The sequence below is a fragment of the Dendrobates tinctorius genome, unplaced genomic scaffold (assembly GCF_039654945.1).
Source record: "Dendrobates tinctorius isolate UK_male_01 unplaced genomic scaffold, ASM3965494v1 ptg000139l, whole genome shotgun sequence".
Taxonomy (NCBI): Eukaryota; Metazoa; Chordata; class Amphibia; order Anura; family Dendrobatidae; genus Dendrobates; species Dendrobates tinctorius.
In genome coordinates this window covers 12,857,062-12,880,810 of record NW_027361807.1, presented here as the reverse complement: position 1 = coordinate 12,880,810, position 23,749 = coordinate 12,857,062, and the positions used below count along the sequence as shown (strand labels likewise).

The 23,749-nt window shown below is 47.2% G+C and overlaps 1 protein-coding gene and 1 long non-coding RNA gene across 3 annotated transcripts in view; one reads left to right on the top strand and one right to left on the bottom strand.

Moving 5' to 3' along the window:
* LOC141048961 (uncharacterized) overlaps window positions 1-21,136 on the bottom strand; it is a 43,863-nt gene extending 22,727 nt beyond the window's left edge. Inside the window, exon 1 of the long non-coding RNA XR_012220214.1 lies at window positions 20,843-21,136. This is a non-coding gene — a long non-coding RNA (uncharacterized lncRNA). The remainder of the gene's footprint in view (window positions 1-20,842) is intronic.
* The window catches only part of NR1H4 (nuclear receptor subfamily 1 group H member 4), a 319,951-nt gene continuing 310,688 nt past the window's right edge, over window positions 14,487-23,749 (top strand). For both annotated transcript variants that reach the window (XM_073545035.1, XM_073545034.1), the window contains exons 1-2: window positions 14,487-14,553; window positions 16,465-16,555. In XM_073545035.1, coding sequence (XP_073401136.1) covers window positions 14,518-14,553; window positions 16,465-16,555 — 127 coding nt within the window. In that variant the 5' untranslated portion in view covers window positions 14,487-14,517. The remainder of the gene's footprint in view (window positions 14,554-16,464; window positions 16,556-23,749) is intronic.

Sequence of the window (23,749 nt, the reverse complement as noted above, 5' to 3'; positions counted from 1 at the left end):
TCTGCCTGGCTGCTGCTGCTGCTTCCCTGTCAGTGGTCCCTCTCTGGACTACTGCAGAACACTGGGCTCACTTTCTCTGCGCGCTGCCCCAGGTTCACGCCAAAATTCTCTTGCTTTGCGCTCTTTTCCCTTTTATCTCCCCGCTGCTGGGTGCGCTTTTCCTCTGTCTCTCCCTGCCGCCTCAGGTCAAGAGGTTGCTCTGGCTCCTTTCCGCTTTCCTCTGGGAACAGGAAACGCAGCACTGACCGTTCCGGCCCCGGCTTCGGCACGCAGGTACCCACAACGAGGTCCTCCCCCTTACATATATATGAAATATACATCTGCAAAATTGTTATTAAAAATACAGTAAAAAAGAAGGTACTTAGTGCATTGACATGGCAGTTGGGCTCATATATATTGGCCAATCTATGCACTAAGTACTTTATTTTTTACTGTATTTTCATAGCAATTTTGCAGTTGAATATTTCATATATGCGCTGTATAGCGCTTTTTTTCCCCTTTTTTTCCTTTTTCCCACTTTCTATGGCAGTAATGCAGTTTCAATGTCCTAGAGCAGGGTTCTCCAACTCCAGTCCTCAAGGCCCCCAACAGGTCATGATTTCAGGATTTCCTTAGTATTGCACAGGTGATAATTCCATCACCTGTGCAATACAAGGGAAATCCTGAAAACATGACCTGTTGGTGGGCCTTGAGGACTGGAGTTGGGGAACCCTGTCCTAGAGTAATCATTTTTGATAATTCATGGTGCAACCTTTATAGTTTTTCAAGTTATTCATTTTAGTTTGTGACAGCAGCCAAACATAAAAATCCGATATAAATCTGGTATAGCTCGTAATTACACTGACCCAAAGAATAAAGTCATCTAATCACTTATACCACACAAAGAACAGCGTAAATAAATATAACCAATTCTTCACCTGTTTTGTTTATTCTGCCTCCCAAAGATCACAGTAAGGATCGGCGAACATTTATCTTGTGCTTTGTGCTGTGCGCTGACACAGTGGTTTCCATGTAAATCTCTGAAATATGTGATTCAGACGGGGCCCCTGGTGGAAGATTCCCTATGATGAGTCATATGGAGGCACTGTGGATGCTGTCTGACCTGTTATCCGGCGGTGTCCATCTTTTTAGGATTGCATAAAGGTGCCGTCGGCCACAGTTTTGTGCAATTTCTGCAAAGAAGGACACCTCTGAACAGAGGCCAGAAGGAGTCCAGAGTAACTCTACGGCCTCACTATAGTGAATGGATCCCTCGAGGGTTTCATCTGAATCACGTCACTCAGATTTAGATGGAAACCCCATAGTAAGTGCTTAGCGCAGAGCGCCAGATAAATGTGATCCCAAACGTTATGTAAAATGTTCCCAATTAAAGCTTCAAATCAATCCACAAAAAAAGCAAGTCCTCACTCATGTCCATCATCTGTTAGCGGAAAAATAGGGGGCTTCCACATTACTGGTAGCAAAAAGACTCTGAAAAAAAGTTAAATGGTTCCTCGCCCCTTAAAAGAAATTCTCTGCTCCCAAATCCAAATGCCCCACTCCCTTCTAAGCCCCACAGTGTGCCAAAACTACATACAGCGTCCACATGTTTGGCATTTCTGAAGCAATGAGAGCCTGCCTAACTTACGGGTGCATGTCTCCAGCAGCATGAGCTAGGCATAACATACTGGTGATTGCAACGTACTGGTCGCTACAGTGTACTGGTCACTACAACAACAGTTTGCAATTTTCACTCTGCAACATTTATTGCTGCTTGTTTCTGAAATACACCCATGGAGTCAAAATCGTCACTACAACTGTAGATAAATTACCAAAGGGGTATAATTTCCAAAATGGGGCCACTTGAAGGGGGATACTGCTCTTCTAGCAATTAGGGGCTTTGTATATGGTCCACAAACTATTATCGGAAAATCTGCGCTCCTGGAGGCAAATAGTGTTCCCTCGCTCCCGAGTCTCGCCGTATGGCTAAATAGTACTGTACAGCCATATATGGGGTATTGCCACGTTTAGTAGAAATTGTGGGACAAATTATGGTGCCATTTTTATCCACTTATTGTATAAAAATGTAAAATCTGGGGCTAAAACAAAATTTTGGTGGTAAAAGTTTAGTTATTTTTTCTTCACTGCCCAATGGTATAAAGTTCTGTGACACACCTGGGGTGTCATTATTATCACTGCATCCCTAGATGAATTTGCTGAGAGGGGTAGTTTGTAAAATGGGGTAATTTTTGGGGGTTCTGCTGTTCTGGGACGTCAGGGGCTCTCCCAGTGGGTCATGGCACCCGCAAATCATCACAGTAAAATCGGCACTATATATATGGTGCTCCTTCCATTCTGAGCTTTGCACTGTACCTGAAAAATATTTCTCGATTACATGTAGGGTAATGGCGTACTAAGGAAAAGATGGACCTCAGTTTGCTGTAAAAAAAAATCCTATTTTCCCTTAGACAAATTAAAAACTTGAGGCTAAAACAACATTTTAGTGGTAATAATGTAATTTATTCTTTTTTCACCACTCAAAGATTCCAGGAAATTTTGCATTCAAAAAGTCAAATGGCGCTCCTTCCCTTCTGAGCTCTGCTGTTCATCAAAGCAGTGGTTTTCCCCCACATATGGGGTCTCTGCATTTTTTTTCCACATTCCAAAAATTACTGTGAAGTACCTGGAGGGTTAATAAATTTATTGAATGTGGTTTAGAGCACCATGAGCGGTGCAGTTTTTAGAAGAGTGTCACTTTTTGGTACTGTCCATAATGTTGACCCCTCAAGGTCACTTCAAATATGAGGTGGTCCCTAAAAAAATGATTTTGTAAATTTAGTTGGAAAAATGAGAAATCATTGGTCAAATTTTAACCCTTATAATTTCCTAGCAAAAAAAGGTTTTTTCAAAAATTGTGTTGATGCAAAGTAGACGTGGGAAATGTTATTTATTAACTATTTTGTTTGACACATCTCTATGATTTAAGGGCATAAGAATTCAAAGTTTGAAAATTGCAAAATTTTCAAAATATTTGCCAAATTGTAATTTTTTTCACAAATAAACATACCGTATATACTCATGCATAAGCCGAGATTTTCAGCACATTTTTGGGCTGAAAATGCCCCCCTCAGCTTATACACGAATCATTGTCCAGAAAGCCAACAGGGGAGGGGAGCGGCGGAGCAGCGGCAGGAGCCGCCGGGGGTGATATCATACTCACCCTCATCGCGCCATCACTGAAGTCCCAGCATCTCCGTTGTCCGATGCGGCAGCTCTTCCCCTGTGCTGAGCGGTCACATGGTACCGCTAATTAAGGTAATGAATTTGCACGCGTCTCCACTCCCATAGGCGTGGAACGCATATTCATTACCTTAATAAGCGGTACCACGTGACCACTGAGCACAGGAGGCGCTGCCACGCCGGGACAATGGAGATGCAGGGATATGCAGCGACGGCGCGAGGAGGGTGAGGAGGACGGAGGAGTTCTGGGGCTGGGTGAGGCCTTATTTTTTGACATTTTTATTGATACAATTTTAGTGTAGATACAATTTTTTGATCGATCACATGTTATTGCATTTTATTGCAATGTAGCGGCGACCAAAAAATGTAATTCTGTCTTTTTGAATTTTTTTTGGTTACCCCATTTAACAATTGAGTTAACTCTTTTTTATATTGCTAAATCGGGCAATTCTGAACTCGGCGATACCAAATATGTGTATATTTGACTTTTTTATGTTTTACTTTGTATTGGGCAAAAGGGGGATGATTTGAACTTTTATATTTTCTTAATTGTTTTAATATTTTTAAAAACATTTTTTTTACTTTTTGCATGCTTCAATAGTCTCCATGGGAGACTAGGAGCTGCAGTACTTTGATCGCCTTTGCAATACACAGGCGATGATCAGATCGCTTGTGTGTAGCAGAAATGCTCTCTTGATATGAGCGCCGACCACGTTTGACATTCCTTTGCCGATATTTTGTCGTAGGCTGGCAAAATGGACAAATAATGGTTTTTAGGCCTGAAAGTAATTTAAGTCATCATCCAGCCCTATATTTATTGGCTCTACAACAGGTGTGAGCCTCCTAACTTTGCAATTGAGTCTGTGCTTGGATTTTGTTTGTTCTGCTTTGTGCTAGACATGACAGACAGACTGACTTTTAACACCACTGAGCGTGTTCTTTTCAGTTGGGTTATATCCCGATGTTTTGGTGAGCCATACCCTGTGATTGCGGAACTGAGGAGGCGGAGACGAATGTGGGTCCATCCGCTTTTGAGGCAAAGGATATCTAAAGGCCATTTCCACCGTCTCTATACATCTCTGCATAGCCATCTGGACAAGTTCTTTCAATATTGTCGGATGAGCCTTGCTACATTTGATATTTTGCTTGAGCCCAGGGATCACGTTTCAGGACACCAGGATATGCAATGCTATTTCTGCTTATCCTTACCTTACGGTATGTCTTAAAGCAATATGTTGATGATGTGTGAAGCAGCATAGTTAAATTCCATAACTTGGACCGAATTTATTCTTGCCATTTTTGAAAATATTGTTTCAAGCACATTTCGTAAGGTACATTATAAACTTGTGTATTAATGAACCAAGCCATGGCATGTAATTTAATGTTGAGCATGCATGCTTAATGTTAGGAGCGGTGGAACGCACTAAATAAAATTATAATAAAGTGCACTCACCGCTCGGGGTCCACCGTGCGGTAGATGGTATAACCGATGCTAGAGGATAGCTGAGCAAAGTAGCGGTTGTGTGCACAGGGTTAAAGGCGTCACCCAAGTGCACTGTGCAGGCTATGTACACACACAGAGCTGCAAGCTATAGCACACGCAGTGGTTACACTTGGAGCAGGCTCTGTTTCACACACAGAGCTGCAGCATAAACATATGCAATAGTAACGCTGGAGCAGGCTCTGTTTCACACACAGAGCTGCAAGGGTAAACATATGAAATAGCAAGGCTGGAGCAAGCTCTGTTTCACACACAGAGCTGCTGCATAAACATATAAATACAACACGCTGAGTCTATTAACCACTCACAGAGGCTCAGCGAGACAGACGCGGTAATCGGTCACAGGAGTGGCCTATGCTGGCAGGATACACTCCATCTAGACCTACCGGGAGTCTGTAACAGAGACGTTGCAACTGCGAACACTCTCTGAACTGCGTACGCAGTGCGGCGAGGATAGTGCCGCGGGGAGGCACCGCTGTACAGGAAGCGCGATGCAAGACGCTTAGCTGCTGCTAAAGCTGAAGCTTGAGCGCGCTGGCGCTAATACTGGCTGAACACAATCACTCACACAAGCGTAATAACCAAGGAAGGGGGTATGTTGTGAGTTCACTTTCCCCTTCACCATTGAGGTCTGATGAACTCCCTCTTCTGGTGAAGGAAGGTAGTGAGGCTGATTACCAAACAGCTGAGCATAATGATGATGACTGGGTGACTGGAATTGCTGACTGGATATAAGGCAGCCGACGCCCTTCTGCCTTGCGGGTGATTTCTCTGAGGGATTCTTGGAGACCAGTCTGATTCCTGCTCCTCAAAAGCTAAGTTTTCTTCTCTGCTTTTTGCATTTGTGTTTTGGTTTTGTTTTGCCTTGTTTTTCTGGATTTCTGCCTTTCCCTGCTGGGTGAGCTGAATTCCTTTTTGCTCTGTCTTCAGAAAATACCTGGGTACTGATATAGTCTTTTTGAAGCCTAGCGTCTTCAGGGCTTTTTTCCGATCAGTCTGTTGGCTCTTTTTTCGATAGGGTTTTGGCAGATTGCAGACAGCAGCTTTTCTATCCTGTCCTATTTAGTTAGCTTGGGCCCCATCATTTGCTCAGCCTATCTTTCTATCTGTGTGAGTGTTTTTTCATCTTGCTTCACCGTCATTATATGTTGGGGGCTGCCTATTGCTTTGGGGTCTGCTCCGGGGCAGTTTAGATTTCCCTTTCTGTCTTTAGGCTATGTAGTTCTCCAGCTGTGATCGAGGGGTCTAGGGCACCGTAGGAACCCCCCACGGCCACTGCTAGTTGTTGTTGTTAGGTTCAGGGGTCTGCAATCCGATAGCTGCCAACTTCTCTGGTTTTCTGGACTTAGCTACTATTTCTGTTTTTGCCTCCTACGGTGACTCATTCATAACAGAATCACCTGCCATACCGCAGATCCTAGGGTACTCAATAGCAGGAAAGAATTGTAAAAAAAAAGAAAAGAAAAAAAAAAGGGTGTATATTTTTTCCCTCTATATCTCTGAGGCCGTAGGGGGAATTTTTTTTCTCTCTCAATGGAGATAAAGCAATTGTCTGATCGTGTGGAGCAGCTCGCTGCGGAAGTGCGGGGAAATTCCGTCTACCTTGCTCATTCACATGCTGCTGAACCAAAGATCCCTACTCCTGATGTGTTTTTTGGGGATCGGTCTAAATTTTTGAATTTCAAAAATAATTGTAAATTATTTTTTGCCTTGAAGCCTAACTTGTCAGGGAGCTCCGCACAGCAGGTTACAATTGTCATCTCTTTGTTGCGTGGCGATCCCCAGGATTGGGCGTTTTCTTTGAAACCAGATGATCCTATTCTGACTAATGTGAACGCATTTTTTCAAGCCTTGGGGTTGTTGTATGACGAACCTAATGCTATTGATCAGGCTGAAAAGACCATGTTGGCATTGAGCCAGGGTCAAGATTCTGCAGAATTGTACTGTCAAAAATTCCGAAAGTGGGCGGTCCTTACTACCAGGAATGATAATGCCTTGGCAGCTCTCTTTTGGAAGGGTTTGTCAGAAGCCGTAAAAGATACTATGGTGGGATTTCCTGTTCCCTCTGGTCTTGACGATTCTATGTCATTAGCCATTCAGGTTGATCGGCGTTTACGTGAACGCAGGACTGCACGAGAGGTATTGCCACCTGTTGAACAAGTGTCTGAACCTATGCAATGTGATAGAGTTTTGTCCAGGGAGCAACGTCAGGAGTTCAGAAGGCGTAATAAGCTGTGTTTTTTTTGTGGAGATGCCTCGCATATTATTTCTGTCTGTCCTAAACGAGAGAAACGTTTTGCACACACGTTTTCTGTGGGTGGTGTTCAACCTAAGTTTCTTCTGGCAATTACTCTGATCTGCTCCCTGTCCACATTTTCCGCCAAGGCTTTTGTGGATTCGGGAGCAGCCCTGAACCTAATGGACTTGGATTTTGCTAAACGTTGTGGATTTCCTATGACACCTCTGTGGACGCCTATCCCTTTGAGGGGGATTGATGCTACTCCTTTGGCGAAAAATAAACCTCAGTTTTGGACCCAGGTGGTAATGCGGGTCGCCCCAGACCATCAAGAAAATTGCAGATTTTTGGTGTTGCATAATTTGCATGATACCATTGTTCTGGGGCTTCCCTGGTTGCAAATTCATAATCCAGTTTTGGATTGGAAATCTGTGTCTGTGGTGAGTTGGGGTTGTCGGTGTGCCCTTAGTGAGGCTCCGTTTTTTTCCACCTCTCCTCAGTCGCATGATGTTCCTGACTATTTGGCAGACTTTTATGATGTATTTAGTGAGAATGAGTCTGCGTCTTTGCCTCCTCATAGGAGTTATGACTGTGCAATTGAACTTAGCCCGGGGTGTAAATTTCCCAAGGGTCGGCTCTTCAATTTATCTGTACCCGAGCACGAGGCTATGCGATCCTATATTAAGGAGGCGTTGGAGAAGGGTCATATTAGACCATCCTCTTCACCCTTAGGTGCCGTTTTTTTTTCGTGGCCAAAAAGGATGGTTCATTAAGGCCTTGTATTGATTATTGTGCCCTCAACAAAATTACTATTAAATATCAGTATCCGTTACACCTGATTTCGGATCTATTCTCCAGAGTTAAAGGTGCTTGCTGGTTTACCAAGCTTGACCTCAGGGGGGCGTATAATCTTATCCGCATTAAGCATGGGGATGAATGGAAGACGGCGTTTAATACTCCGGAGGGACATTTTGAGTACCTGGTGATGCCTTTTGGGCTCACTAATGCCCCTTCTGTCTTCCAGTGCTTCATGAACGACATTTTCCGAGACTTTGTGGATAAATTTTTGATTATCTATCTGGATGATATTTTGATCTTCTCCAAGGTTTGGGATTCTCATGTGGAACATGTTCGGACTGTGTTCCGGATCTTGAGGGAGAATTCCCTGTATGTCAAAGGATCGAAATGCCTTTTTGGGGTACAGAGGATTTCATTTTTGGGATTTATTTTGTCTCCGTCAACTATTGAAATGGACCCAGCCAAGGTACAGGCCATTTATGATTGGGTTAAGCCCACTTCTTTGAAGGCCCTCCAAAAGTTTTTGGGTTTTGCTGATTTTTATCGGAAATTTATAGCAAAATTTTCTAGTATTGCCAAGCCATTGACTGATCTGACTAAGAAGGGTGCTGATGTGTTGAATTGGTCTCCGGAGGCTGTTTCTTCCTTTGAGGAGCTGAAGCGAAGATTCACTTCTGCCCCGGTTTTGCGTCAACCTGATGTCTCACTCCCGTTCCAGGTAGAGGTGGATGCTTCTGAGATTGGTCCAGGAGCTGTTTTGTCCCAAAAGGATCCTGTAACATCTAAAATGAATCCCTGTGCTTTCTTTTCCCGAAAGTTCTCTCCATCTGAACGTAACTACGATGTGGGGAATCGGGAACTGTTAGCCATGAAATGGGCATTTGAGGAGTGGAGACATTGGTTGGAGGGAGCTAAACATCAAGTCGTGGTCCTCACTGACCACAAGAATTTGATTTACCTGGAGTCGACCAAACGCTTGAACCCTAGACAGGCTAGGTGGGCCTTGTTTTTTACACGTTTTGATTTTGTGGTCTCTTTTCTTCCTGGCACTAGGAATGTCAAGGCAGACGCCCTCTCTAGGAGCTTCTTTGCTGATTCTCCTGTGGTGACCAAGCCTGCTACCATCTTAGGCGAAGGGGTAGTTCTTTCTGCCATCTCGCCCGATTTGAGACGTGCTCTGGAAGAGTTCCAGGAGGACAAACCTGAGCGTTGTCCCAGTGGAAAGTTGTATGTTCCTGACCAGTGGAAGAAGAGAGTGATGTCTGAAGTTCATTGCTCTGCATTGGCTGGTCATACAGGTATTTTTGGTACTAGAGATATAGTGAGTCGGTCATTTTGGTGGCCCGCCTTGTCTCGTGATGTCAGGAATTTTGTGCAGTCCTGTGGGACTTGCTCCCGGTCTAAACATTGTTCTCGCTCTAGTGGGTTGTTGATGCCTTTGCCGGTCCCCAGGAGGCCATGGACCCATATTTCAATGGATTTCATCTCTGATATGCCTGTCTCTCAGAGAATGACTGTTATTTGGGTGATTTGTGATAGGTTCTCTAAGATGGTTCATCTTGTACCACTCCCTAAGTTGCCATCTTCCTCTGAGTTGGTGCCCCTGTTTTTGCAACAGGTGGTTCGCTTGCACGGGATTCCTGAGAACATTGTATCTGACAGAGGAGTTCAGTTTGTGTCTATATTTTGGAGGACTTTCTGTTCCAAGCTGGGAATTCAGTTGTCCTTCTCCTCTGCTTTTCACCCTCAGACCAATGGGCAGACGGAGAGAACAAACCAGACCTTGGAGTCGTATTTGAGATATTTTATTTCCGCTGATCAGGATGATTGGGTTTCATTTTTGCCCTTGGCCGAATTTGCTTTAAATAATAGAGCTAGTTCTGCCACTTTGATGTCACCTTTTTTTTGTAACTTTGGGTTTCATCCTCGATTTTCTTCAGGGCAGGTGGAGCCTTCTGCCTCCCCAGGTGTTGACACTGTGGTGGAGAGAATGCACCAGATCTGGGACCAAGTGGTGGATAAGTTATCTCTCTCCCAGGAAAAGGCCCAGCGGTTTTCCAACCGACATAGGACCATTGGTCCCCAGTTTAAGGTTGGTGATATGGTTTTGTTATCATCAAAAAATATCGCTATGAAGGTGGCTTCTCCTAAGTTTAAGCCTAGATTTATTGGACCTTACAAGATTTTGGAGATTATTAATCCGGTCTCTTTTCGTTTGGCTCTTCCTATCACATTTAAAATCCATAATGTGTTTCATAAGTCCTTGTTGAAGAGGTTTGTTGAACCAGTTGTTCCTGGGGTGGCACCTCCGGACCCTGTATTGGTTGAAGGTAACATGGAATATGAGAAGATACTGGATTCCCGTCTGGTTAGACGGAGACTCCAGTATTTGGTTAAGTGGAAGGGTTATGGTCAGGAGGATAATTCCTGGGTCTCTGCCTCTGATATTCATGCCAAAATATTGGTGCGTGCCTTTCATCGGGCTCACCCTGATCGCCCTGGTGGTGTGGATGAGGGTTCGGTGACCCCTCCTCAAGGGGGAGGTACTGTTGTGAGTTCATTTTCCCCTTCACCATTGAGGTCTGATGAACTCCCTCTTCTGGTGAAGGAAGGTAGTGAGGCTGATTACCAAACAGCTGAGCAGAATGATGATGACTGGGTGACTGGAATTGCTGACTGGATATAAGGCAGCCGAAGCTCTTCTGCCTTGCGGGTGATTTCTCTGAGGGATTCTTGGAGACCAGTCTAATTCCTGCTCCTCAAAAGCTAAGTTTTCTTCTCTGCTTTTTGCATTTGTGTTTTGGTTTTGTTTTGCCTTGTTTTTCTGGATTTCTGCCTTTCCCTGCTGGGTGAGCTGAATTCCTTTTTGCTCTGTCTTCAGAAAATACCTGGGTACTGATATAGTCTTTTTGAAGCCTAGTGTCTTCAGGGCTTTTTTCCGATCAGTCTGTTGGCTCTTTTTTCGATAGGGTTTTGGCGGATTGCAGACAGCAGCTTTTCTATCCTGTCCTATTTAGTTAGCTTGGGCCCCATCTTTTGCTCAGCCTATCTTTCTATCTGTGTGAGTGTTTTTTCATCTTGCTTCACCGTCATTATATGTTGGGGGCTGCCTATTGCTTTGGGGTCTGCTCTGGGGCAGTTTAGATTTCCCTTTCTGTCTTTAGGCTATGTAGTTCTCCGGCTGTGATCGAGGGGTCTAGGGCACCGTAGGAACCCCCCACGGCCACTGCTAGTTGTTGTTGTTAGGTTCAGGGGTCTGCAATCCGATAGCTGCCAACTTCTCTGGTTTTCTGGACTTAGCTAGTATTTCTGTTTTTGCCTCCTACGGTGACTCATTCATAACAGGGGTATTTAATGAGTCATTCACCAGTCCAAGCATCCATCAGCAAACCCACAGCAGCAAGTATGAAAATACTAGCGCATGGCGGAACGGTCATGCACACTTTTTATAGCGTACGGGACCAGCCGGAAATCTCCAGAGCCTTGAGCAGAACCAATGGAATCAGGAGCAGGACCTGAGCATCCGACTCCTGAACTCCAATGGGAGCTCGACCCGTGGGCATGCTCAGAAGCTGGGAAGAAGGACTTAGCCTCTGGAGACAAATGTGAGGATCTGGATTGCTGCATAGGCATGGTATAAACCAGATTCCTAACATTACCCCCCCTCCTAGGGCCCCCTCCTCCCTGAAACCTCCAGTCCACCATCCTGTACCCAACAGTGGCATAGGGCTCAAACTCGTCCAAAGGCGAGCTTAGTGTCCTGGTAGGTGTTACCGTGAACCGGGACACTTGGATGCCATTAGTGGAATCAAGGTCACCAGGTTTCAGAAGGGAAACTTGAGAAATAACGGGAGCAGGCGCTGTAGCAGAGCGCCGCCGTGAATCGGCGACCCGTCACCGGTCTCCGCCTAGGAAGGGTGTTGTGAGCACAAGAGGTACAGGCCTGGATACATTTTTTGATGTCCCGAGCCCTATGGGGCCACCAATACGCTCCGGCCAAGAGCTTCGAGATTTGCATGTAGCCTCGATGGTGAGACGTATTGGACGCATGCTCCCAGGCGAGTACCTGAGCCCTAAGATGAGGAGGGACAAAGGTCTTGACAACCGGTTCAGACTCCGACCATTGCGGGGGGCTGGCTTCCGGAGAAGCCGCACATACGTGTTGACAACCGCAAACGGATTCCTGGTCTGAGTCCGTATTAAAATTAGTACGAGACACCTCCATGGGCTCAGGGTTAGGACCTCCGGCTCAAACAGCTCAAGAGGTTCAACAAATTTAGGAGCTGAAACAGCTCTTCGCTTGGAGTGAGCCCGCTCCATACCGCGCTCCGAGAAACGGAGGTCGATACGTGAGGACACAGAAATCAACTCCTCCAAGCTGGTGGGGATCTCTCTAGTGGAGAGAGCATCCTTCATGTGCTCGGCTAGACCTCGCCAAAAAACGGGGATAAGGGCCTTGTCGGACCATTCCAACTCGGATGCCAGTGTCCGAAAACGAACGGCATACTGGCTAACCGAGAGTGACCCCTGAGTAAGGGCGAGTAGTTGCAGAGACGTGTCGTGCGTGACCCGCGGACCGAGAAATACTTGCTTGATGGCAGATAGCAAGTTGGCAGCGGTCCGAATCTCGGTGTCACCACGTTCCCATAGCGGCGTAGCCCATTCCAGCGCCTTGCACGACAGTAGGGATATAATGAAGGCCACTTTGGCCCGTTCCGTAGGGAATTGCACAGCCAGCAGCTCCAGGTGGATCGAACACTGGCTGATAAAACCCCTACAGTAGGCCCCATCCCCAGAATATTTTTCGGGTAACGGGAGGCGGGTAACTGTCGGCGCAAGGGCGGACATGGACATACGCCCTACCGCATCTGTAAGTGCTTGAACAGCAGCATCCGTGGCCTGCGAAGCTGCAAGAGCCCTCTCAAGGGTAGCCAAGCGAGCCTCGAACTGTCGCACGCATTGTAACAATTGCTGCTGATCAGCCATCTCCAGCCAGACCCTGGCGCTAGTATTATGTTAGGAGCAGTGGAACGCACAAATAAAATTATAATAAAGTGCGTTCACCGCTCGGGGTCCACCGTGCGGTAGATGGTATAACCGCTGCTAGAGGATAACTGAGCAAAGTAGCGGTGGTGTGCACAGGGTTAAAGGCGTCACCCAAGTGCACTGTGCAGGCTCTGTACACACACAGAGCTGCAAGCTATAACACACGTAGTGGTTACACTTGGAGCAGGCTCTGTTTCACACACAGAGCTGCAGCATAAACATATGCAATAGTAACGCTGGAGCAGGCTCTGTTTCACACACAGAGCTGCAAGGGTAAACGTATGAAATAACAAGGCTGGAGCAAGCTCTGTTTCACACACAGAGCTGCTGCATAAACACATAAATACAACACGCTGAGTCTGTTAACCACTCACAGAGGCTCAGCGAGACAGACACGGTAATCGGTCACAGGAGTGGCCTATGCTGGCAGGACACACTCCGTCTAGACCTACCTGGAGTCTGTAACCGAGACGTTGCAACTGCGAACACTCTCTGAACTGGGCATGCAGTGTGCCGCGGGGAGGCACCGCTGTACAGGAAGCGCGATGCAAGACGCTTAGCTGCTGCTAAAGCTGAAGCTTGAGCGCGCTGGCGCTAATACTGGCTGAACACAATCACTCACACAAACGTAATAACCAAGGAAGGGGGTATTTAATGAGTCATTCACCAGTCCAAGCATCCATCAGCAAACACACAGCAGCAAGTATGAAAATACTAGCGCATGGCGGAACGGTCATGCGCACTTTTTATAGCGTACGGGACCTGCCGGAAATCTCCAGAGCCTTGAGCAGAACCAATGGAATCAGGAGCAGGACCTGAGCATCCGACTCCTGAACTCCAATGGGAGCTCGACCCGTGGGCATGCTCAGAAGCTGGGAAGAAGGACTTAGCCTCTGGAGACAAATGTGAGGATCTGGATTGCTGCATAGGCATGATAGAAACCAGATTCCTAACATTAATAATTTATCCACTATAACATTGCTCAATTCTTTACCTGTTGTTTGTTGGGCTGTGTACTCATGTTTTTTATTTCTGTTGTTTTTAGCTTCCTTTCCACTGGGCTTTCTTATGCTGTTCTGCATTTAGAATTTTTAATCGGAAAATCCACAATATCTGGCATTGTCCGGTCTACCTGCTCAGAAATCTGGTCCAGACTCCATCAAGAGGTCATGCCAGAGCCAAAAATGGCTGACTGGTTGCGTATATCCCATGGATTTGAGGACACGTGCCACTTTCCACAATGTATTGGAGCCCTGGATGGGAAACACATCTGTGTGCGTAAGCCGCCGAACTCAGGGTCCCAATTCTATAATTATAAACAATATTTTTCTGTAGTATTGCTGGCCCTGGTCGACAGTCACTACAGGTTTATAATTGTAGATATTGGGGCCTATGGAAGAACTGGAGATTCCCGAGCAGGGGCGTAACTACCGGGGTAGCAGCCGAAGCGGTTGCTTTGGGGCCCAGCCCATATAGGGGCCCGGGTCCCCAGTTCCCGACCACGCTGGCAGCCCGGTCTGTGCTAGGGCCTCCCTACATTTTATTCAGGCATCTGCTCTGCAGCTTTATTTTCAATGAATACCCAGTGCCTGCCGGTCCCCCCCCCCCGCACCATGGTCCAGCCAGCTTTGCAATCCCCCCCTGCACAATGGTCCAGCCACAGCACCGCCCTTACCTGACGTCACACACTGCTCTGCTTCACTTCCTCATTCGGTCAATGTGTGCCAAGTGGGACTGGGAGAGAGACGGCCAGGTAACAAGAAATTCTTTTTTTTTGAGAGCGGCGATCCGGGGGGCCTGGGGCAGACTGTGAGATGGGGGCAGAATGCTGGGCATGATGGGGCAGATTGCTGGTCATGATGGGGCAGAATGCTGGGCACGATGGGGCAGATTGCTGGACACGATGGGACAGATTGCTGGACACGATGGTGCAGATTGCTGGACATGATGGGGCAGATTACTGGTCACGATGGGGCAGATTGCTGGTCATGATGGGGCAGAATGCTGGGCACGATGGGGCAGATTGCTGGTCATGATGGGGGCAGAATGCTGGGCACGATGGGGCAGATTGCTGGTCATGATGGGGGCAGATTGCTGGGCACGATGGGGCAGATTGCTGGTCATGATGGGGGCAGATTGCTGGTCATGATGGGGCAAAATGCTGGGCACGATGGGGCAGATTGCTGGGCACGATGGGACAGATTGCTGGACACGATGGGACAGATTGCTGGACATGATGGGGCAGATTGCTGGACATGATGGGGCAGATTGCTGGACACGATGGGGCAGATTGCTGGTCATGATGGGGCAGAATGCTGGGCACGATGGGGCAGATTGCTGGTCATGATGGGGGCAGAATGCTGGGCACGATGGGGCAGATTGCTGGTCATGATGGGGGCAGATTGCTGGTCATGATGGGGCAGAATGCTGGGCACGATGGGGCAGAATGCTAGGCACGATGGGGCAGATTGCTGGTCATGATGGGGGCAGAATGCTGGGCACGATGGGGCAGATTGCTGGTCATGATGGGGGCAGATTGCTGGTCATGATGGGGCAGAATGCTGGGCACGATGGGGCAGATTGCTGGACACGATGGGACAGATTGCTGGACACGATGGGGCAGATTGCTGGACATGATGGGGCAGATTGCTGGACACGATGGGGCAGAATGCTGGGCACGATGGGGCAGATTGCTGGTCATGATGGGGGCAGATTGCTGGTCATGATGGGGCAGAATGCTGGGCACGATGGGGCAGAATGCTGGGGGCCTAGGCCAGAATGCTGGACATGGGGCAGAATGCTGGGCACGATGGGGCAGATTGCTGGTCATGATCTGGCAGAATGCTGGGCACGATGGGGCAGATTGCTGGGCACGATGGGGCAGATTGCTGGGCACGATGGGGCAGATTGCTGGGCACGATGGGGCAGATTGCTGGGCACGATGGGGCAGATTGCTGGTCATGATGGGGGCAGAATGCTGGGCACGATGGGGCAGATTGCTGGTTATGATGGGGCAGATTGCTGGGCACGATGGGGCAGATTGCTGGACACGATGGGGCACAATGCTGGACACGATATGGGCAGAATTTGACGGTGAGACACAGGAGGGGACTGAATGGACACAGGGGCTGAATGTGACAGTGAGACACAGGAGGGGGCAGAATGTGAGGCACAGGGGCAGAATGTGACAGTGAGACACAGGAAGGGGCACAATGAGATACAGGGCATGATTGGAGACACAGGGGGCAGGATCAAAGACATGGGGGCATGACTGGAGACACTGGGGGCAGGATTGGAGACAGATGGGGCAGGGTTTGGAGACAGATCGTGCAGGATCATGGGGCAGGATGGATACAGTGGAGACAGATGGGGCAGGATGGAGAGATCATGTGGGGCAGAATGGATACTTATGAGGGCGGGATGGGAGAATGGACTGAAGCCAGGAATGAGACACACGGGGGTCAGGATGGGGGATATTATTACCACAGGGTCTAATTAAGGGATATTATTACTGCAGTGATGTATTTATTTTATTTTTTGAGTATACAGTTTTAAATGGGGGGGCGGTCCTGTTACTGTGTAGAGTGACACTATGTCGCCTTTTTTTCTTCATGTGATGTAATGTAGAAGTTGGGAAAAATAAGTAATGTGTTATTTCCTGCAGAGACGAGCCCTGGCTGGAAGACGTGATGGTGATCTGTGCTGGATGAAAGATGAAAAACAAAGATTAAGGACTTCACCTAGAGATGTCACTGGTGAGTTAGTGTGTTACCTGTACACTGACACTATACACTGTATAGAGGCCCTGTGTATAATGTCATTGATCACTGTATTACCTGTACACAGACACTGCATACTAAGTACAGATCTCCTGTGTATAATGGCACTTATGGCGATAGTATCGTGTTTTTTTTATTACTGATCAGTATTGTAGTATTCAGTCACTGTGGTGGTAATATGTGGTCTGGTCATGGTGCGATGGTGTTCCTTGTATGTGATATTATTCGGTCACTGTGGTGGTAATATGTGGTCTTGTCATGGTCTGGCGGTATTTGTTCCTTGTGTGTGGTATTATAGGTCACTATGTGGTCTGGAGGTATTTTTCCCTTGTATGTGATATTATTGGTCATTTTAAAAATTGAAAAATAAAAAAAAAACAAATTGTATCACATATTTTAACAAATATTTAATAGGCTACAGTAGAGTAGGGCTCGGCCAAAAGAGTCTACTGTGTTATGGTGGCGGCTTAAAAAATCTTTTGGCCAAAACAAAAGCTGCCGGCTATATGTGTGATCTGGTGATGGGAACTGTTAATGTGTGATTGGTGAGAAGTGGAGTTTTTCCAAGCGAGAGCGGTGGGGCTTTGGACAGTTCGAGGGGTGGAGGCGAGGCAGGGGTGGAGCTTGGGCGGAGTCATAAGGGGGCCCTGAAAATTTTACCAGTATGGGGCCCTGAAATTCCTAGTGGCAGCCCTGAGTGCAATTAAGTAAATTACTGCGGCGCTCCAGTGGGTGCTGTGTCCAACGCTGTCTTGGGGGCCCACCGGCCCGGTGCGTGTAGGGGATCCGGGGCCCCGGCAGAAAAAATGTACACTATGATTTCACAGCCTACAGTGCATTTCTGTGCCTGCTGTGTGGAGCGAAGCACATATTGGGCCCGCCTCCCTGCCTGCAGCCAGTGTATTGCTTCAGTTCAGTCCCACCCCTTCCCTGAGCCCTCGCGTCTTGAAGGGGGTGTGTCTTGAAGGGGGTGTGTCTTGAAGGGGGTGTGTCTTGAAGGGGGTGTGTCTTTGAGGAGGCCCAGTTTAAAAGTTTGCTATGGGGCCCAATCAGTTCTAGTTACGCCCCTGCTCCCGAGTCTTCAATTCTTCCATTATGGGTCGGTGGCTACGTACTAATCAGTTGGACCTACCACCACCACATCAGCTTCCAGACTCCAATCTTGAACTGGTGCTTTATGTCCTTGTAGCAGATGAGGCCTTTCAATTGACCCGACATGTCATGAGGCCATATCCCCATAGAAACCTTGACCACCGGCATCGAATATTTAACTTGCGCCTATCACGCGCACGACGACAGGTGGAGTGCGCCTTTGGTATTCTTTGTGCCAAATGGAGGATCCTCCAGTCAGCCATTCAGCTGAGTGAAGCCAACGTTAATGAAGTTATCAAATCCTGTGTGGTCCTACATAACTTCACACGAATTCATGCTTGCTCCTCACCTGATAGTGCTAAAGTTGAGTCTGGCAATGTGTGTAGGCCTAGGACACATGTGATGCCAACTTACTAATTTGCTCCTGCTCCTCCCGAGATCTGTCCGCATAACCAGGGAACATCTGTGAACAGATTCTTCTCCACGCTGCCTCCTTGCGTGCCCGGTCCGCATTGTGGGGATCTCTCTGGTCCCATAGTTCTGGCCTCTCTTGGACCAGAACTATGAGCATTTCGACGTTTATATGCGTCGATCTGCTGGAGCAATCCATGGAGGAGTTCTTCCAGGTTTTTTTTTGTACTGGTGCCAGTGTAATTTGCATTCCAAAGCTTCCTGACAATGCTTGATGCAATTTCCTGTCACCTGGAGAAGTCTTGCGATTTTATCGCTAGTCACACTTGTGTTCTGTTTGTAATTCGATTTTTTTATCGCACCCATAGACTTGCATTGGCGAGTCCGGTCCGATAATCGGTGACAATTGCAGCGTGCTGCGATTGTCTCAGACCGAAGAAAAGAGTCTGCAAAATATCGGATGATGGGAGCTGCCCCATAGATTAACATTGGGACGATTGCAATGCGAATTTTTATCGCATTGCATTCATCCGTTTTTGTCGCCAGTGTGACTCTGGCCTAATTCCTAAATCCTTACTCCGGTTAGGATGTGAATACCCTTAAATTAAAATTGAGAGCAGGGCTGCCACTAGGAATTTTCGAGGCCCCATACTGGTAAAATTTATGGGGCCCCCTCTTGAGACTCTGCCCAGGCTCCACCCCCAGTTCCGCCTCTACCCTAGCTCCTCCTCCACCATGCGAACCTTCCAAATTCCATCCACCCTTTTTAGGAAAAACTTCACTTCTGCACCACGCCCTAACCAATCACACATTAACACCATATCACATACATAGCCATGAGCTTTTGTTTTGACCAAAAGCTTATATATACATTGCTATTGGGGAGTCGAAGGGGGAGAGGGAAGGAATAATTATACTATCATTCCTTCCCTGTCCCCCTTCGACTCCCCAATAGCAATGTATATATAAGTACAATCACATTCTAAAATGGTGGACAAATGAATACATGGATTTGTTATTTACTCACACAGCCGGTGTTGCCGCTGCGCCCACCACCCAGTCAAGAAGAATCTAATGGTCGTCTCAGCCTGCCCACCAAATAAATGGAAAGTGTATATTACTGCATATATAATCACTGATTATACACTGCAAAAAAATCATCTTTATTGGCATTTATTAAAAACTGATCAATTATAGAACATAAATACACCTCAAAACGTAACTCTAAGTGATTATGTAAAAAAGCAAAAATAAATAATAGGAGTCAAGAGTAAAGCGCTGATCACCCCATTTATTTAGTTTACTAACTTTTATACAGTAATAATTCCAATACTCTTTAGGGCATGTTCCCACGGTCAGTAAACGCTACGGTAAAGTAGACTCCTTAAGGAACTTATTTAGATGTGTGGTGAGCACTTTGAACCCCCACGTGCTTGACAGAAGTTTATAATGTAGAGCCATAAAAATAAAAAATCTTATTTTTTTATCACAAAAATAATCTTTTCACCCTCAATTTTTTACTTTCCCAAGTGTAGCATGAGAAATTGGACCCTAACAGTTGTTGTGCAATTTGTCTTGAGTACGCTGGTACCCCATATGTGGAGGTAAACCGCTGTTTAGGCGCATGGCAGAGCTCAGAAGGGAAGGTGCGCCATTTGCCTTTTTCAACGCAGATTTGCTGGAATTGAGGTCAGACGCCATGTTGCATTTGGAGAGCCCCTGATGTGCCTAAACAGTGAAAACCACCAACTCTAACTCCAACACAGTCAGCAGCATGCTGGTACTGTGCAGCACAGTCTGTGCTGACTAAATGGATAGGACAACGGCTGAGCTGCAGGTGGAGACAGTCAACATGCGCTGGTACTGGTCAGCACAGTCTGTGCTGAATAAAAGGATAGAACTACGGGCTGAGCTGCAAGTGGAGACTGTGGAGACAGTCAACAATGTGCCTACTAATCATGGGTGCTGGAAATTTGTCCCACTGGGCCCTGGCTCACCCCATCATCAGCTGGGCCCCTGGCTCCCTCATCATCAGCCCCCTGACTCACCCCATCATCAGCCGGGCCCCCTGGCTCCCCCATCATCAGCCCCTGGCTCACCCCATCATCAGCCCCTGGCCCTGGCTCACCCCATCATCAGCCCCTGGCTCACCCCATCATCAGCCCCTGGCTCCCCCATCATCAGCCCCTGGCTCCCCCATCATCAACCCCCTGGCTCAACCCATCATCAGCCGGGCCCCCTGGCTCCCCCATCATCAGCACGGCCACCACAGAGAGAGACCCTGGGGCCCTGTGCTGTGGCAATGCTGCAGTGTGGGCACCCCCCCACACCTGGATCCCCCCTGCCTACCCTGGGGCCCTGTGCTGGGGCAAAGCTGCAGTGCGGATGCCCCGCATGCCTAGGCCCCCCTGCCTGCCATTGGGCCCTGTGCTGTGGCAATGCTGCAGTGCTGATGCCCCCCCCATGCCTGGGCCCACCCTGCCTGTCCTGGGGTCCTGTGCTGTGGCAATGCTGCAGTGCGGATGCCCCCCCACGCCTGGGCCCTCCCTGCCTGCCATGGGGCCCTGTGCTGTGGCAATGCTGCAGTGCGAATGCCCCCCCATGCCTGGGCCCACCCTGCCTGTCCTGGGGTCTTGTGCTGTGGCAATGCTGCAGTGCGGATGCCCCCCCGCGCCTGGGCCCACCCTGCCTGTCCTGGGGCCCTGTGCTGTGGCAATGCTGCAGTGCGAATGCCCCCCCACACCTGCCCTGACTACTCACCCTGCTCGCTCTCCTGCCGACTCCACGTCCGGTCTACATGCCGCCGCCTCTTCTCTCCTGGAGTCCTGGTGACCGTCCGTCCGCCGAGCCAGACCGCCACCCATCCACCAGTGCTTCCAGGCATGTGACATGCTGACACCGCACACGCTGCTCGCTCTGCTCCGGAATGAGAAAGTGGAGCAGAGCAGCATGTGACGATTGACGTCACAAGAGGCTGGCTGGACCAATCATGCACTGGGGCAGGCCATAGCTTAAAGCTACAGTGCCTGCCCATTTCATGTTGACAGCCGGACCCGGGGCGATGTGAATAAAAGCGCGCCTGCTGCCAGAACAAAATATCGGGGGGCCCCGAGGGCTCGGGGCCCCCCTAGTCACCGGGCCCCATACACCAGTAAGGGCTGTAATGCCCTGATGGAGGCCATGATTGAGAGTCTGCACTTTAGGCCCATATTGAGTAGTGGTGAACGAGCACTAAAATGCTCTAGTGCTCAATACTCAAGTCAAGCAGGTCGGCGGACGCTCATATGAGCTCGACTTGAGTAACGAGTATAATTGAAGTCAATAGGAAACTTGAGAATTTTTCCAAAAGACCCTAATAGGAGGGCAGGAAAATAGCTGAAATGGATGAAAACAGTGCTCAAATGGAATTAGACAGGATGGATAAAATGCATCTCTGACTCACAGTTAGCTACTGGGAACAATGTTGCCAAAGTGTTACTCCAATTTTATGGACTGACAATAAAACATATAAAACTAAAAATAAATGGATTATACAGGAAAAAATGTTAGGAAACATTATTTCTTTATAATGACTTGTATATAAAGTACAATTAACCCCTTTACCCCCGAGGGTGGTTTGCACGTTAATGACCTGGCCAATTTTTGCAATTCTGACCACTGTCACTTTATAAGGTTATAGCTCTGGAATGCTGCAACGGATCCCGGTGATTCTGATAATGTTTGTTTTTTCGTGACATATTGTACTTCATGATAGTGGTAAAATTTATTCGTTATGACTTGCATTTATTTGTGAAAAAAACGGAAATTTGGCGAAAATTTGTAAAATATCACAATTTTCAAACTTTTAATTTTCATGCCCTTAAATCACAGAGATACGTCACAAAAATAGTTAAGAAATAAAACATTTCCCACACGTCTACTTTACATCAGCACAATTTTGGAAACAAAATTTTTTTTTGTTAGGAAGTTATAAGGGTGAAAAGTTGACCAGCGATTTTTCATTCTTCCAACAAAATTTACAAAACCATTTTTTTAGGTACCACCTCACATTGCAGCTGGGTCAGCTGTTGTGGGCATTGACCACTCCCACCATCCTTTAAAAGGTCACCTGATACATCAACTGACTGTTGGTATTAGAGCAATCTGCAATGACCAAGCTGGAGTAAGGAGCTCTCTGGGTGCAGTGGTGCTTCTGCTGAATTCGCTTATCTGGTGCCTAAAAATAGACCCCAAAACCTTTGTAATTTCCCCTGAGCATGCTGATACCCCATATGAGGGAGAAACCACTGTTTGGGTGCATGGCAGAGCTCGCAAGGGAAGGAGCGCCATTTGACTTTTTAAATGGAAAATTTGATGGAATTGGTGGTTGCCATGTCGCATTTGGAGAGCCACTGATGTGCCTAAACAGTGAAAAGCCCCCACAATTGACTCCATTTTGGAAACTAGACCTCTCAGGATACTGATCTAGATGTGTGGTGAGCACATTGAACCCTTAGGTGCTTCACAGTTTATAATGTTGAACCATAAAAAGAAAAAGAAAAAAAATGTCCCCACAAATGTTTTTAGCAGAAAATATTGCATTTTCATAAGGGTAACAGGAGAAATTGCATATGCCGATATTTCATATGTGGGGGAATACTAGTTTTGAGGCACAGTGCAAAGCTCACAAGGGAAGAGGTGCCATATCGGAGTTCAGATTTTGCTGGAATGGTTTGAGGGTGCCATGTCACATTGGCAGAGCCCCTGAGGTGCCAGAGCAACAAAAAAAACCCTATATGTGAACTCATTTTACAAACTACACCTCTCAATGAATTCATCTAGGGGTGCAATGATCATATTGACACCACGGGTGTGTCACAGAATTTTATACCATTGGACAATGAAGAACAAATAATTACATTTTTACAACCAAAATTTGGTTTTAGCCCTAGGTTTTACATTTTCACACAAGAAATGAGTAAAAATGGCACCAAAATTTGTCCCGCAATTTCTATTGAATGTGGCAAAACCCCATATGTGGCTGTACAGTACTACTTAGCCATATGGCGAGATTAGGGAGGAACGGAGCGCTATTTGCCTTCTGGAGCGCAGATTTTCCTAGAACAGTTTGCGGACTCCAAATACAGATCCACTAATTGCTAGCAGAGCAGAATCCTCCCTCAAGTGACCCCATTTGGGAAACTATACCCCTTGAGGAATTTATCTACAGATGTAGTGACGATTTTGACTCCATGGGTGTTTTCCAGAAACAAGCAGCAATGAATGTTGACAAGTGAAATTTTCAAACTGCTGTTGTAATGACCAGTACGCTGTAGTGACCAGTTTGTTGCAGTCACCAGTATGATATGCCCAGCCCGTGTTCTGGAGGCATGCACCCGTAAGTTAGGTGGGCTCTCAATGCTTCAGAAATGCCAAACGTGGATGCAATATGTGGTTTAGGTACACTGTGGGGCTCAAAAGGGAAGGGGTCATTTGGATTTGGGAGTGGAGAATTTGCTGAATTTCTTTTGGTGGGTGAGGAGCCATTTCAATTTTCCTGAGCCTTTGTACTACCAATAACGTGGAAGTCCCCTTTATTTCCGTTAACAGATGACAGTCCTGAGCCAGGGCTTGCTTTTTTGTGGATTGAATTGAAGCTTTTATTGGGAATATTTTACATAACATTTG